General features: G+C 40.5%; 1 protein-coding gene across 2 annotated transcripts; it reads left to right on the top strand.

Annotated features, from left to right (window-relative positions):
* The first annotated feature begins 747 nt into the window (after positions 1–747).
* ogt.1 (O-linked N-acetylglucosamine (GlcNAc) transferase, tandem duplicate 1) lies at positions 748–15,392 on the top strand. 2 transcript variants are annotated; one of them, XM_027008614.2, is made up of 22 exons: positions 748–1,195; positions 2,919–3,069; positions 3,583–3,826; positions 3,908–3,976; positions 7,440–7,556; positions 7,666–7,745; positions 8,029–8,224; positions 8,382–8,522; positions 8,627–8,727; positions 8,850–9,003; positions 9,099–9,200; positions 9,453–9,632; positions 9,741–9,899; positions 9,998–10,087; positions 10,187–10,312; positions 10,458–10,628; positions 10,735–10,851; positions 10,947–11,111; positions 13,527–13,679; positions 13,812–14,064; positions 14,149–14,272; positions 14,369–15,392. In XM_027008614.2, exons 1-22 carry the CDS (start codon positions 1,159–1,161, stop codon positions 14,547–14,549), a joined length of 3,111 nt encoding a protein of 1,036 aa, XP_026864415.1. In that variant the 5' UTR covers positions 748–1,158; the 3' UTR covers positions 14,550–15,392. The 2 variants fall into 2 exon arrangements, with proteins under 2 accessions (XP_026864415.1, XP_026864414.1); XM_027008613.2 differs by having other exon boundaries at positions 2,889–3,069.
* The last annotated feature ends 109 nt before the right edge of the window (positions 15,393–15,501 follow it).

The raw sequence follows: 15,501 nt of genomic DNA, 5'->3' as shown, positions 1-15,501 counted from the left end.
ACACACACACACACACACACACACACACACACACACACACACACACACACACACACACACACACACACACACACACACACACACACCCCTCTACTGGTCGTTTGCAGTACTACTCCCCTCATAATGTAGACAGGATAACCTTCAGTAGGCCAGGCACGCAGTAATACATACAGACAGGTTAAAAAAGACAAGGTTAATTAATTTATTAAATAAATAAATAGCCTTCGGCTTAGCTGCTTTGTGATTTTGCATGTTTCGTGTGTATTTCCTTATTCATTTTGTTTTTCAATATTCACGTTCCTTTCGGGGAGCATATAAACCTTTACTTATTAAATAAAACAGTATCTTAAACCTGATTTAAATTAATCTTTTATTAAAGCACATAAACCTCTCTCTCTTGTAAAATACTTATTACTAATTTATTACCAACGCTGAGCGGGTCATCCCCGTACATCTGCTGCTGGAACTTTCTTTTTTTTGCCGCAGTGGACCGCGCAATGATACCTCATACGTAGTAAATCTCAGTCCGACGGCAGTTTTACTAGGTTGCTCCGCCGCCGGAGAATGTATTACATTTTATTTTAAAAAGACAAAACAAGACCTACTGGTATATTTGCGTATCTCAGAATAACATATCCATACAGTTTAACGTAATAGAAAAACCCATTCTTATTGCTCTCACCAAATAAGTATTAAATTCGTTTACAGTAGGGTCTAGTTTTGTATCAAAAAAGAAGTTCTAGCCGTGGCCACCATTTCATCAGATGCTATTGTATGGTGAAAGTAGGCGTTAGCATGTCTGTTTTTCACAAACTGTGTAGCTATTTTTAAGACATTATTTTTTGTATGAGAAATCGAAATATATAAATCTTCTAACAACGGACAGATTTTAAACCGTTGGTTCGGTGCGCATGACTTCAGTGTAGTTAGCTAGGTTCTTTGATTAGCTTATCTAGCTAGTTAGCTACTTAACGTTAAATAGCTAAAATAGCTAGCAAGGAAGTAAGGATTGGTCACTTGAATGTGGGTCCGGATTTTAATTTGGATTATCTAAATAGTCTACTCACACAAAGTGTGACGGTTATATTACATCAGTAGTTTTACATTTCTATTGTCACACTGACGACCATTCTGCAAGACTCAAAGACAGAAGGGGAGATGGCGAGCTCAGTGGGAAACGTGGCTGACAGCACAGGTAATCAAGATAGCTAGCTATTGGCTAATTTAGCTAGATAGCTAACCTACCTGCCTACCGTAAAGGAGCATAACATTTTGAACAATAGATTCAGTGTATGACTTGGCTTTATTCGCTGGTATTGACGTGTTTTGTCAGATTTTAGTTCGCTAACCCTACTTAACTAGTTGATTAAGGTGACCAGTTACACAAAAGAAAGTTGCTAGCTATAGTTATCTTCTTGACAACTTAAGACTTGGGTAAATCAAGAACTGTAGCTATGAAAATGTTGACTATGATGGCTGTCTAGCCCAGAATGTTAAAAAATGTAAATGTAGCTAGTTATTATTAAATGTATTGTAAACACTTAGGTTATTTAGGTTAGCTTCGTAACAGCTATGTGAAGCAAGCTACCTAGTGTTAGTTAGAATTAGGTAAGCTATTTTACAGCGCCATTTTACTTGTATTCCTATTGTATTCATTTGGTGTAAGAAAATGTTAAATGCCATTGCGTTGTTAGCTTTATGCATTTTGGGTCGCTAATTATAATCACAAGGTGTGTCAGTGTATTTTACAAACAGTAGGTTAACTACAGTTATATCCTTTCTATAAAATGTATCCGCCAACTAGGCTGTGAGTCCACAGCTCAAGTCGTGCGAAGTCCATTACGTCTCCGTACATTAGGTTTCTTTAACTGATAATTCATATAGAGTTAGCTTACATACATTATTTACTTAGCTAGTTATTTAGTTATTAGATTTGCTGTTAATATTACGCTAAGAGGTGTCGGCGATAAAAGTGTTACATGCTAATAAACAGACCTCTTAAACATATTTACACCCGTGTTCGTTGACACACCCAATATACACACCTACATTTATCTTGGGGCTGGGGGTGTGATTAACAAATGTGAAAATTGAAGAGACAATTATGGGGTTTCTGCATTTGCAAAAAATGGCATGTCAAAAGCTGTAACTTGGAGTAAATAAGTCCTCTGGGTTCATAAATCATGCAACAGGATACTTTAAAAAATGTATTTTGCATCAGTATATATGGGATATATGTATCGTCATGCAGGAACATTTTAACTCGCCTTAATATCCCTTTTTTCCCTGCAAGGTTTGGCTCCTTTACAGTCATAAGGGTCTTGACTGTCAGATTTAATCACCTAACTTGGCAAGGCCGTAATTTTGTTTGGAATCATCTGTGTGTTGTGAGACACATTCTCATGTTTATTCCCCCACACTTGCTTTATTTCTTTTTTTGAGGAAGAGTTCAGATTTTTAAGCAAATTAAAGAGATTTTTTGTATCCTGTATTTAACGTAGGTTTAGAGATTTATTGTCTTTTCATATACAATCTTCCACAGTGGACATGGTCTGTTAGAACTATATTAATCTGCAGATATTTTGAGCTCATCCCATTACGTTGTTTTAAATAGACATTGATTATTCTACCTGCATGTGACTGTTTTAAAAAAAAAAAATTATACATTTTATAGAATTGGTCTTCTCTCTAAGTCCTCTAAAATTAGTGACCCCATGCTTCCCCAGTTTGAGAATATATACACTTTGACACTCATGGATCTAGTCTGCATGATAAAGATAATTAGGAAAAAAAAGAAATCTGTTTTTGTCATTTTTATTTTTCTCATTTCCATTTCTTCTAACATGTTGTTTTCCCCCCTCCTCCTTCGGATTGTGTTGGTGCCACAGAACCAACAAAACGTATGCTTTCCTTCCAAGGGTTGGCTGAGCTGGCCCACCGTGAGTATCAGTCAGGGGACTTTGAGGCAGCAGAACGCCACTGCATGCAGCTGTGGAGGCAGGAACCAGACAACACTGGCGTCCTGCTGCTGCTCTCTTCTATCCACTTCCAGTGCCGTAGGCTTGACAGGTGAGACAGTTGAGGAAAGCTTCTTTTCATTCAGGCTGCTGTGGGGCACAGCAGGCCAAGATCTCTTGTTTGTTGTGCAGCGAGACTTGTCTACTGCATCTTTCCTCATTGTAGTTGTTGTGTTTATTGCAGAAGGTAGTGACTCTTCATTTATGATTACATTACTTCTGAAGATTGTTATACTTTGTCTCTTTTGCCTTTTCTGTTGAATATGGCTGGGCTTTTCTCTAATATGTTACTGCTGGAAAGTTTATTTTGTGCTTTAACCACAAATGGTCATTTCTTTGAACAAGCGGATTAGATGTATATATTTTGTATGTAAAATATACATAAATAAACATTTATATCATATTTTGTATGTAAAATCAATTTAAAGTATGTACGATGTTGCATGATGAAGAAAAATTAGAGCTTTTGTGGGCTGAACAGCTGCGTCTGTTGGCTTGTAGTTGATAGCGTTTCAACATTATCCTTACTTGCTGGCAGTAGACTCATGTTCTGGGCTCCACGCAGGTCAGCCCACTTCAGCACGCTGGCCATAAAACAGAACCCCATGCTGGCGGAGGCCTATTCCAACCTCGGCAATGTCTACAAGGAGCGTGGTCAGCTGCAGGAGGCCATCGAGCACTACCGCCATGCGCTTCGCCTCAAGCCAGACTTCATTGATGGGTACATCAACCTGGCTGCAGCCCTGGTTGCAGCAGGAGACATGGAGGGAGCAGTGCAGGCTTATGTGTCCGCTCTTCAGTACAACCCGGTGAGTAATCACTGACTATAATTGCTGGGCATGACTTTATAGTTCAAAGTTTGTTGCTTATTTTTCTATTTCTTGCTGCAGGACCTGTATTGTGTGCGGAGTGACTTGGGCAACCTTCTTAAAGCTCTTGGTCGTCTGGAAGAGGCAAAGGTCTGTTTTGACATGTTGGCGTGTGCATGTTATATTGCGTTCTTTATTTTTATGTTTTAATTTTTTGTGTTCATTTGTTTTTATACCCCTTCTTAAGTCTTAGCCTTCTTTGGGAGTGAGTGCTTCCGCTCAACACTAAGTGCTGTTTCTGTTCTGTAGAGTGTGGTTCTTTTTAGTAATTTCCTCTCCCTACTTGTACCCAGCCCAATGTCACCACTCACTCTGCCTGGTCTTAGCCCCCTTGCATACATACATAGTCATAGAACCCTCAACTAGTCCCAATAGTTTCAAAAGGGCAAAAATGGACCTCCCAGGACCAACCATGTTGGTGTGGTTTTGCTGTTCTGATTTTTCTAGTCTGTCAGTGGGAAACAAATGTATTTCTTCTTGACCCTCCCTTCTCCCCTTTCCCAGGTATAATCCCAGTAACTTTCATGACACAGGGAACCCCAAACCTATTTCCAACTTTTTTCTCAATTTGTTTTCTTTTGTTAATTTAATAATGGCTACACTGGAGTTAACGCCCCCTCCCTCCCTTTACATTTCTTCTTTCTGCCCTATCTCACTCCTTCTGCTTTTCTTTGTTTAATTAAACACTGCCGGCCTGGCCTGGCCTCTCAGTCAGTGCTCCTCCATACACAAGAAGAAAGGCTGGGTCCTTTGATGACTCACCAATGGGGGAATCTTTAAATGCTCCGGTTCTAGCATGCTTTTCCTTTAATGTTACGGAGGGATTATGCTGGCTCGGTCTTTTTTTTTTATTATTCTTTTTTTTCCCCTTTTTTTTCCCTTTTTTTTTTTCAAAAAAAAGAAAGAAAAAAAACAATGGACTGCTTTGAAGTTAGTGATGAAGTTTGCTGTGCTAAAAATAAGATGGCTTCCAACCCTAACACGTTTCTTATTTGTTTGCCTAACTATTCATTCATGCCTCCGAAAAGGTGAAGAACACTTTGGCTGACACTGCATATTTGCATTTTGCACCCATGAATAAAGAGAGTCCCCACTTACCCAGGCCAGTATGGTCTTCTGCCCCATAATGGTGGATCTGTGGGAGATTGAGGTAGAGAACAGAGAGATCTCTCCTCACCGGTTAGAAGCCCTCTTATTTGATGCCACAGGGGGGAGGAGTGGGAAGGAGCCCCCCAGATCAGCTCCGTTGCTCTAACCCCCCGCGCGCTTGCTCAGGGCCCGTGGAGTGTGCGCGCTCAGAGCTGCCTACCTGATCCTCCAGCCAAGCCTACAGATGCTCTTTAGGGGCTCCACAGTGCTTTTGCTAATAACCAGCCCGCTGTAATTCACTAGTTACCCCCTGTTTATTTCTACTCTCCACCTTTGCATTTCACTACAGAAATAAATGCTAAATGGCACTGGGGAGGTTTTGGGTGATACTGTGCGTTGTATGTACTGTGACGTTAGCCCTGGGCTGTGCCAGGCAGGCAGCTCCCTATCTGCACTCCACTGCACGCGGCAGATGCGATTATAATAGACAGAAGGAAATGCACATGCGCAGCACAAGCATTGACCTCTTTATTTCAGAGCTGTGGAGGCTTCTAGATACAAATCATTAAACCACAGGCTTTTTTCTTTACCCATTGGCCAGGATTGAAGAAGGCAGGACAGGATAAAGCAAAGAATGTATTAAACCATGTAATCAAGCAATAAAAAATAAGAGTCGATGATTTTTTTTCACTTTTGTCTCTTCAAGTATGATTAATGTTATGATTAATGTATGCCCGAAGAAATGTGTTCAGTTCATTTGGGGAAGATCAAGCCAGTTAGCCTCCCTCCTTTTTCTACATTCTACATCATACAAATAAAATTAGAAAAATTTCTACATGAAATACAAAGCCTTTCTTCTCTCTCGTCCCCCTACAAGCATTTTTTAGCACTTTAAAAAATTGAGATCCTTTACATTGCATGAGTGAAGATTATGCAGAATATTTTTACAATTTTTTTTGTTTTTATGAATATATTTTTTACCCATATAAAAACAATGTATTGATTGCAAACCTTTACTAACGCTCTTGTTTTCTTATTTTGTCTCTTTTGGTTTTTTCCACCACTGATATTGTTATTTAGAAGGTTTCAGGTGGGTGACAGTATTCCTGCGTAGGTGCGGTCTGACGGAAAGGAGCACTAGGGCAGCATCAGTCCTCTCCTCTTCTTCCAGCTGTGGCCGCCCCCCCAGACAAAGTCCAAAAATATGGTAACGGGTTTGTAACTGCCAACAAAAGAAAAAAAATACTTCATGCCTGAGTTCCTGTGTCTTGTGGCTACCTTTTGAAGAACTAAAGAAAACAAAGGAAAAAAGTAATTGAAAAAAAGTGTTATTTAGAATTCCTTTGTACAACTTAACATCGGCAAAGCAAGTAATTAAATGAAACATGGATTTGGATTCAGTAAGCAAACAAAAACACAGTAAGAACCCTCTAACTCTCTTCTTACTTGTTAATTATTTTTTCCTGTTGCTTTGATTTTATCTTTTTTTTTTCCTCTTTGATTTGGAGTTGCAGCGTTCTGCTGAGCAGATGATGCGCTGTGAGTCTGCAGCGACGCAAGGGCTGCGCAGCGACAAAATACCCTTGAACGCAAAGCAAAAGAAGCGCTTGCGCGCAACACACGCCCCCCTCCCCCTCCCTCCCAGCCTGGGGACTGCAGAACTTCCTGCCAACTCTGCCAGCATGGCACCCAGTGGGCCCCCAGCCCAGTGCAGGACACCATTGGCAGATACTCGTAATATTATCTGGCTATATTACAGCTCTCATATTCCCCTCAAAATCAAGGGCAATTGGCAGTGGACCCTGTTGTGTTCCTGAAGGGTGGTGGGTTTCAAGGAGTGTGCCAGTCTGGTGGGGTCCAGAGCACCTGGGTCTTTAGGGCTGTGGTCCACGCTGTGAGCTGGAGTCAGCGCTGGCAAAAGCGACAAGCAAATGTGGCGCAAGCGGCGACTGCAGCACAATGACACAATGGCCGCCTGCCAGGCTTTTTGCGCTTGCATTACAGGGATCTGCATCTACACCCTGCACAGGCATTTAAGGTTGTGACTGTAACTGGGCTAGTTGTGGCAGGATTTTAAAATATGAATTTGTCATAGACCTTGTGTGCATAATGTTAAAAAAGTGTCACATAGTGGTTTTTTGATAATGTCTCATACTGTTTTTTGTTGTTGGTGAGACCGTAACTGAAGAATGTCAGTGGGAGTGTAGGTGCTGGTCGGATTTGCGCAGCGCAGGAAAAAGCGTGCAGCTTAGCGCGGCAGAACAGTGCGCTCGCGAGCCCACGCTGTAGACTCACTTTTTGCATTTTGGAGAACAGACTCTGACTGCTTTTCTCTGCTCTTTTCATTTTCTTCCTTTTTATTCAATCTCTTTATTTTCTTTTATGACCCCCATCACCCCTGTCTGTTCTACTGCTCCTCTCTGCCCCTCTTCCTCCTGTTGTTTTCATTGTTAACCCATTAAAGGCTTGCTACCTGAAGGCAATTGAGACTCAGCCAAACTTTGCTGTAGCATGGAGCAACTTGGGCTGTGTGTTTAATGCGCAGGGGGAGATCTGGCTGGCCATTCATCATTTTGAAAAGGTGAGCGGGGTGGTTAAAAAAATTAATACGTGTTGAAACAACTCATCCTTATCTCCTTTTCTTAGACTTGCATCATGATTGTCCATGTTTTTGTTGTCTTTTTTTGTAGGCAGTGACCTTGGATCCCAACTTTTTGGATGCTTACATTAACTTGGGCAACGTTCTTAAGGAAGCCCGCATTTTTGACAGGTGAACTTTTCCTGAGCTGGTGTTCATACTCCCCACACAGACTACAATGTTCAGCTAGTATCCACGCTTACTCTTCGCCTTATACTGCACTTTTATGTAATAACTGTATATACATGTCCCCCCATTTTTCCCCCCTTAATTTTGTACTTGAAATTTAAACAGCTGTAGAGCACATTACCCTCACACAAGCACTGTCTCTGACTTTTGTGCACATGACAAACTTGAACCTACTTATCTACTGCTTTAGCATGAAACCACTACTGTGTATGGTTTTCCTTTACAGAGCTGTTGCTGGTTATTTGCGAGCCCTTAGCCTGAGCCCCAACCATGCTGTTGTCCACGGTAACCTGGCCTGCGTCTACTATGAGCAGGGTCTAATCGACCTGGCCATCGACACCTACCGACGTGCCATCGAACTGCAGCCTCACTTCCCTGATGCCTACTGCAATCTTGCCAATGCCCTGAAGGAGAAGGGGAATGTAAGGAACTCCATTTCCCTTTAACACTATAGTATCTCTATGGATATGTATCATTGTGTAATTATAATTTACTTGGGCTCGGCTTGTCTTCCTTCATTGAGTCATGGTAGCACCTACCATGTTAAGCATGTTAAATTAAGTAACCATCTCCTCTCAGGTGTCTGAAGCTGAGGAGTGTTATAACACAGCTCTACGTCTGTGCCCCACGCATGCTGACTCCCTCAATAATCTGGCTAACATCAAACGGGAGCAAGGCAACATTGAAGAGGCTGTGCAGCTCTACAGGAAGGCTCTGGAGGTGAGAATCTTTTCAGTTTTATGGCCATTTTTGTAGGTTTAAATCCTGTAGGTTTGCGTATGTAAAGAGCACATGTTCATAAACACTTGTCTATTTTTAAACAGGTTTTCCCAGAGTTTGCAGCAGCCCACTCCAACCTTGCCAGTGTCCTTCAGCAGCAGGGCAAGCTTCAGGAAGCTCTCATGCACTACAAAGAAGCTATCAGGCACGTCATTGTTGCTTCGGTTTGACTTGAACAATAATCAGTGTTACATTTTTGGACAGCCAAAAGTGATTCCCTTAACCTGAAAGTAACATTTTTGATTATTACCTTCTTTCTTTGGACAGGATCAGCCCCACCTTTGCTGATGCCTATTCCAACATGGGGAACACGCTGAAAGAAATGCAGGATGTGCAGGGGGCTCTGCAGTGCTACACTCGCGCCATTCAGATCAATCCTGCCTTTGCAGATGCTCACAGCAACCTGGCCTCCATACACAAGGTATTTTCTAATACTGACCTTTTAACTGCACTATGTAATGTTTTTCTCAGTTTCTTTTTGAAAAATGTTTTGAATCTGTGCCCCTTAATCCACAGGACTCTGGAAACATTCCAGAAGCAATTGCATCTTACCGTACTGCTCTGAAGCTTAAACCAGACTTTCCTGATGCTTATTGCAACCTTGCTCACTGTCTGCAGGTGACAAAAACCATCCAAATCTTCAGGCTTGCATTTCTGCCTTGAGGCAGATGAATTTAATTATACGATTTTCCTGTTTGTAGGTAATGTTAACATTTGTGTAGTTATGTTATCTAGGTTGTCTTAAAAGGCTAGCTAAATACTGTAAATGTGTCTACTTTCTTAATATGTAAACTGTGGTTCTTAGTCCGTGGTTACAGAGCTAGTCACTCGTAAATCCTGAGTCATATTATAGCCAACTTTCTTTTGCAGATTGTATGTGACTGGACTGACTATGATGATCGCATGAAAAAGTTGGTGAGCATTGTGGCTGACCAACTGGAAAAGAACCGCCTACCCTCTGTGCACCCACACCACAGTATGCTCTATCCTCTTTCCCATGGATTCCGCAAAGCCATTGCTGAGAGGCATGGCAACCTCTGTTTGGATAAGGTACACAAATTGGGCGATATCTTGTTTAAAGCACTCTATTCTAGCTACTTGAGGAGATACAAATTGTGTGCAGCAAAAGTCTTATTGATCTTGTTGACTGCCTGACAGATCAATGCTCTTCATAAACCTGCCTATGAGCATCCTAAGGACTTGAAGGCCAGTGGAGGGCATTTGCGTGTTGGCTATGTCAGCTCAGACTTTGGCAACCACCCCACCTCCCACCTCATGCAGTCCATTCCTGGCATGCATAACTCTGAGAAGTTTGAAGTGAGTTCTCTTGAGAAGAAAGATCATCATAACTCGAAACTAAAAAGGTCTAATACATTAGACTACTGGTAATACCTGGTACCATTCTTTGTTCTTAGGTGTTCTGCTATGCCCTCAGTCCTGATGACAATACCAACTTCAGAGTCAAAGTGATGGCTGAGGCTCATCACTTTACTGACCTTTCTCAGGTGATAATATGTAGGGGCTAAAGCAAGTAGAATAGCTTTGGTCTGTCCTCTCTGTTACTGTTCCTCACATTTCTCTCTTACTGTGTACCTTTCACATAGATCCCTTGCAATGGTAAGGCTGCTGATAGGATCCACCAAGATGGAATTCACATCCTGGTCAACATGAATGGTTACACCAAGGGAGCCCGCAATGAGCTGTTTGCCTTGCGCCCAGCACCTATTCAAGTAACCAATTCAGAATTCATACATTTCTAACTATTGCATGAACATTTTCCATTGCTGAGCATCTAGCTGCAAAGCTTGACAAAGAGAATGAAATAGCTAAGACTAAACACTGATGAATAACATTAACATTAAAAAACTTTTTCAGGCAATGTGGCTTGGCTACCCAGGCACCAGTGGTGCTCCTTTTATGGATTACATCATTACTGATAAGGAGACCTCTCCAGTCGAGTTGGCTGAACAGTACTCTGAGAAGCTGGCGTACATGCCAAACACATTCTTTATTGGAGATCATGCAAACATGTTCCCCCACCTCAAGGCAAGTGACATCTATGAATTCTGAAATATGTCAACTGTTAAAGAATGAAACATTCCATTCCATGTTGCATTCCAAATTATTGAGCTTTTGCTATTGTGCTGTACAGAAAAAGGCAGTGATTGACTTCAAGTCCAATGGACACATTTTTGACAATCGCATTGTGCTGAATGGAATCGATCTCAAGGCATTCCTAGAGAGCCTGCCAGATGTCAAAGTAATCAAGGTAAATTAGAAAGTCCAGGAAGAGTTGCAACACTTCATTATATTGCAGGTTTAGATGTTTGGTTGTATACTGATGTTAAATTGGCTTACTTTTAGATGGAGTGTGATGGCCAGGAGGCCACAGACACTAATGGAACCCTCTCTATGCCAGTCATCCCTATGAACACAGCAGCTGAGGCTATTATAAACATGATCAACCAAGGTCAGATCCAGGTCACCATCAATGGCTTCACCGTCAGCAATGGCCTGGCTACCACTCAGGTATTGCCTACTAAACACCTGAAGAGTTGATTTTCCTTCTAGCATGTAGGGTGCTGTTACCGTTTTGTTTTGTTTGTTTGTTTTTTATCTGCCATCAGTGGTGTTTTGCTCCTTGGGTTAAAATGCTGTAACACTTCTAGGTCCTTTACTCCATAATTCTTTAAGATGCTCTGAAAAGAACTGGCTAATATTTGAAAATGTTTATTAATCACTTAGTCCTAATTGACCATTCTGTTTCTTGTGGTGATTCACTGTTGTTAATTGGCAGGGTAGCAAATAGTGTTTTCTCTCCCTTGGCATGATGATGCAAAGGGATACAGAGTTTTCCCACAAGGTGATGTTGAATCTATTCTAATCTGTTCCCACAGATGTGTGCTTAATTTGTGCTTGAATCAAACATGGAATGTCATTAATAAAGAGAAACCAGTCCTGTAAAAGTACAGTGATATTGTAAGCAATGAAATCACATTGTTTTTTCAGATTTTTATTACCAGGAAGGTTGTTGTATCTGGTAATGTAGCCTTGCAGGTTTGAACCATGATGGCTGGTTACGTTAAGGAGAGTACGCTCCAAGACAGAATGTGTTGTAGCAGCTCAGCCTCATTACTCTTGTTCACCTGGGTTTTAAAGACAGCTGAAGGTGGCAAACAACATATAGATGGAAGACTTGGATGGTTGGTGTAAAAACACCAAGGTCACAATCAGAATGGCATTTCTTATTTGTCATTTAAGATGGATGGTTTCTATTCTGTAATTAAATAGACTAGAAATAGGTTATTTATGCAGTTGTTCAATAACAAATGCAAGTGGCACAGTCCTTAGTGATTTAACAAATACCATCTGCATAACTGTTTTACTCTTTACCTGAAAGTGAAAAAAGTCGTGTGGAAGAACCCATTTTAGTTTTTTAAGAACAAGGGGTTCACAATACGTAGTTTGTTAAGCGTCATCAATTTGGCATTTGCAGTACTGATATAACAAAGTTGGAAAATCTGTAGAAGTTATTTAATATTTTTTTAACTAAATTAGGAGCCTGGGCGATATCAAGATATTTAGAAACCCAGATGTTATGGTTTTCAGTACCATCAAAAATACATATGCTATAATATAAAAGCTAATACAAAATTAATTTATTATAACTGCGAACTTGACCAACAATTATTTGGAGGTAGAGAAGAAATAATTGGCTTGTGGGGCCCATGCACACGCTGGACTAATATTTAAATATAATTTTTGCCCATGTTCTTATGTGTTTACATTTTCGTTGCTGTTCAGTAGATTGGTTAACTACGTTTCCTGTACACCCTAGGAGGAAGTGATGTTGAAATAAACAAAGAGCTAGGAATTTCAGTGATTCTAATGATGTGATTTCTAGACAGGTATGAGAAGTAAGACTTGGCTACCAAGCAAAGTTCACTGCTTACAGTTAATAGTTTACAGTTGAAAATGAGCAGGTACATGCAAACCTGAAAAGCCAGTTTAAACACTGCTCTGCATTTGGGTGCATGATTGATTGATGCTGTTTTTTGTGCATCTTTGTATCTCAGAGAAATAACTACTATAATGCTAATGTTTTCTTCCTGTTTGAGATGACTTTTGTGCTGTTCCAGTCCTAAAATTTAAAAACATGCTAATAAAATCTATGATTGCAGTAACAGTAAATAGTTATAGTATTTTATAGTAATAAACTAAATAGCTAACGATATGAAACCTACAGATCCGCATTTAGATTGTTAAATTACTTGTTCAGCAGAAAACTGGCAACTTCTGTCACATTGAAAACTTTGTTCCTCATCAGTGATTTACATCTAGAAAAGGCCACAACCCAGTGTCTGTTTGTTCTGCTGTTGTCTGTTCTAGTTTTGTTTTGCTTCATGTGTTTGCTTCTTTGACAGTAAACATTCAGCTTCCCTTACATTTTCTTGTGCTAAATAAGTATGACCCTCCATTTGTCCCAAATTTGGTTCTCAAGCTTCATAACACAAAAAGGTTAGACATAGTACTGGCAACAACTATTGATTCTTCTTTCTAGATCTTCCAAACCCTGCTAGATTCTAAGTTAACACACAACAACTTGTAGTTACAGGTGGTTAAACACTAATGAAAACATGGCTTATGATGTTATTCAATTTCTGCTAATAAATCTCCATAAATTTTGTACACTAATTTGTGCTCCATTAAGTCCAAAGCTAGGTGAATATTCAACTGAACATATAGTGTTTAGACTTTTGCTTTAGAGTGCGTAAATTAATTTCAAGTAAACTGACATGCACTTAATTGAGTCCACACTTGGCCAAATGTATGTGAATGTGATATAATCACACATCACATATAATCCATTTAACCATGGATACTTTTTTGACATCTTTTATTTGTTAAATTTTTAAAAATTTATTTGTTGTATTTATTTACAAGATCAATAACAAGGCTGCCACAGGAGAGGAGGTCCCAAGAACAATAGTGGTGACCACACGCTCTCAATATGGACTTCCTGAGGACTCCATTGTCTACTGTAACTTCAATCAGCTCTACAAAATTGACCCTCCAACTCTGCAGATGTGGGCTAATGTATGCACTGGCTAACTACGTTTTACATAGGATTGCTCTTTTATTGTTATTTTGCTTTAGATGTTTAGTGCATGAAGTAAAAAATTAAATGAACAAGCACCACAGCTCATCTCATGTATCTGTTTATTCCAGATTCTGAAACGAGTGCCCAACAGTGTACTCTGGCTTCTCCGCTTCCCAGCTGTGGGAGAGCCTAACATCCAGCAGTATGCCCAGAACATGGGCCTGCCTGCCAACCGCATCATCTTCTCCCCCGTGGCCCCTAAAGAAGAGCATGTTAGAAGAGGCCAACTAGCTGATGTATGCCTTGACACACCGCTTTGCAATGGTCACACCACTGGCATGGATGTATTGTGGGCCGGCACCCCTATGGTCACAATGCCAGGTTAGCAGCCAGTACATTTGCCTACATAAAATTGTATTTGCTGTTTCTTATAAACAACATGCTTAATGATAGATGGTTTTGTAGGTGAAACGCTAGCATCTCGAGTGGCTGCCTCTCAGCTGACTTGCCTTGGCTGTCCTGAGCTCATTGCCCAGAGTCGCCAGGAGTATGAAGATGTTGCTGTCAAGCTTGGCACCGACATGGAGTAGTAAGTCAACTTTACTTAACTATTTGTACTTCCTCACACACCAAGTAAATTTGCGTGTACTTAGTTATAGAAGAAAATCCCCCATCTGTTTTGCAGTCTAAAGAAGATTCGTTCCCGTGTATGGAAGCAACGCATCACTAGTCCGCTCTTCAACACCAAGCAGTACACCATGGACCTGGAACAACTTTATCTGCAGATGTGGGAGCATCATGCTAGTGGCACCAAGCCTGACCACTTGGTCAAGCTGCAGCCACTTGAAAGTAGTGAAAGCACCTGAACTGGCTTGCATGCCCTCCCCTCCCCATCTGTGCCATCATTTGACCCTCTGAATTGGCTACTTAATCCCTGTGCTACTACCAGTTATCTTCGGTAACAGAGACTCCATAGAGCCTGTAGTAAAGCAATGATCTGACCATCCAGCCAAAGCTTTTTGTTCCTATGTGACAGGAGAGCATGACAGTTGTGCTACTTCACTGAGACACTCCTCCCCAATGGTTCTCTTCTCTGCTCTTCTCTTCTACTACTTTGTAGAATCTGAAATGGACTTTGAGCACCGGTCCCTTTGTCAAATTGTGACCTTCATTTCTTTAGGTGAAAGTTGTTCTTTTTTCCAAGGGTCACAGCGTTGCACATTGGAGCTTCGATATGTTACTAAAATGAGTGATTGGCTTTAACATGCTAACATGAGCATTTTTTTTTTTGTTGTTGGGTTTTTTTTTTGGTTTTTTTTAGTTAGCAGATACGCTTCTTTATCTCTTTTAGCCTGTTTATCATGACCCTAAAGTGGATGTGTGGATGGAAATAATCATTTTCCCTTGTTATTTGCCAATGATTTGATTTCTTTCCCTGTGTTAATGATAAATGCTCTTAGTTGTACCAGTTCATCAAAAAAGCTCTGTATGGACAAGTTAGAACATCATAATACACAGTGAAAGTGGCCTGCAAACCCCAGTACTGACTCCACTTGTTAATTTTATTATTTTTACCAGGAAAGGTGTAGGTAAGTATTTTTCTGTTTTCATTTTGTACACTGTCTTCCTGTTTACCATTTTATTTATGCTCTCTCATTGAAGCTTTGCAAGGCTCTTAAACTGAAATAAATGTGGCAAACCTGAAGTACTAAGAGTTTCAAATACTTGACAACAATAAGCTAAAATAAACTTTCCTTATCTTCCAATGCTATCAAATAGTATTTGGTATTTTATGCACTGCCCTTAAACATAAAAGGG

Source organism: Electrophorus electricus, chromosome 12, assembly GCF_013358815.1.
Source record: "Electrophorus electricus isolate fEleEle1 chromosome 12, fEleEle1.pri, whole genome shotgun sequence".
Classification (NCBI taxonomy): Eukaryota; Metazoa; Chordata; class Actinopteri; order Gymnotiformes; family Gymnotidae; genus Electrophorus; species Electrophorus electricus.
The sequence above is the reverse complement of the archived record's forward strand: the minus strand, read 5'-3'. Positions and strand labels throughout refer to the sequence as shown.

What these genes read in the sequence shown, in the direction of transcription:
- ogt.1 (XM_027008613.2), top strand. Translation starts at nt 1,159, where the DNA reads ATGGCGAGCTCAGTGGGAAACGTGGCTGACAGCACAG. An exon ending in CCATTCATCATTTTGAAAAG is followed by an intron (nt 7,557 to 7,665) that starts GTGAGCGGGGTG and finishes CTTTTTTTGTAG; the next exon opens with GCAGTGACCTTGGATCCCAA. An exon ending in ATAACTCTGAGAAGTTTGAA is followed by an intron (nt 9,900 to 9,997) that starts GTGAGTTCTCTT and finishes CTTTGTTCTTAG; the next exon opens with GTGTTCTGCTATGCCCTCAG.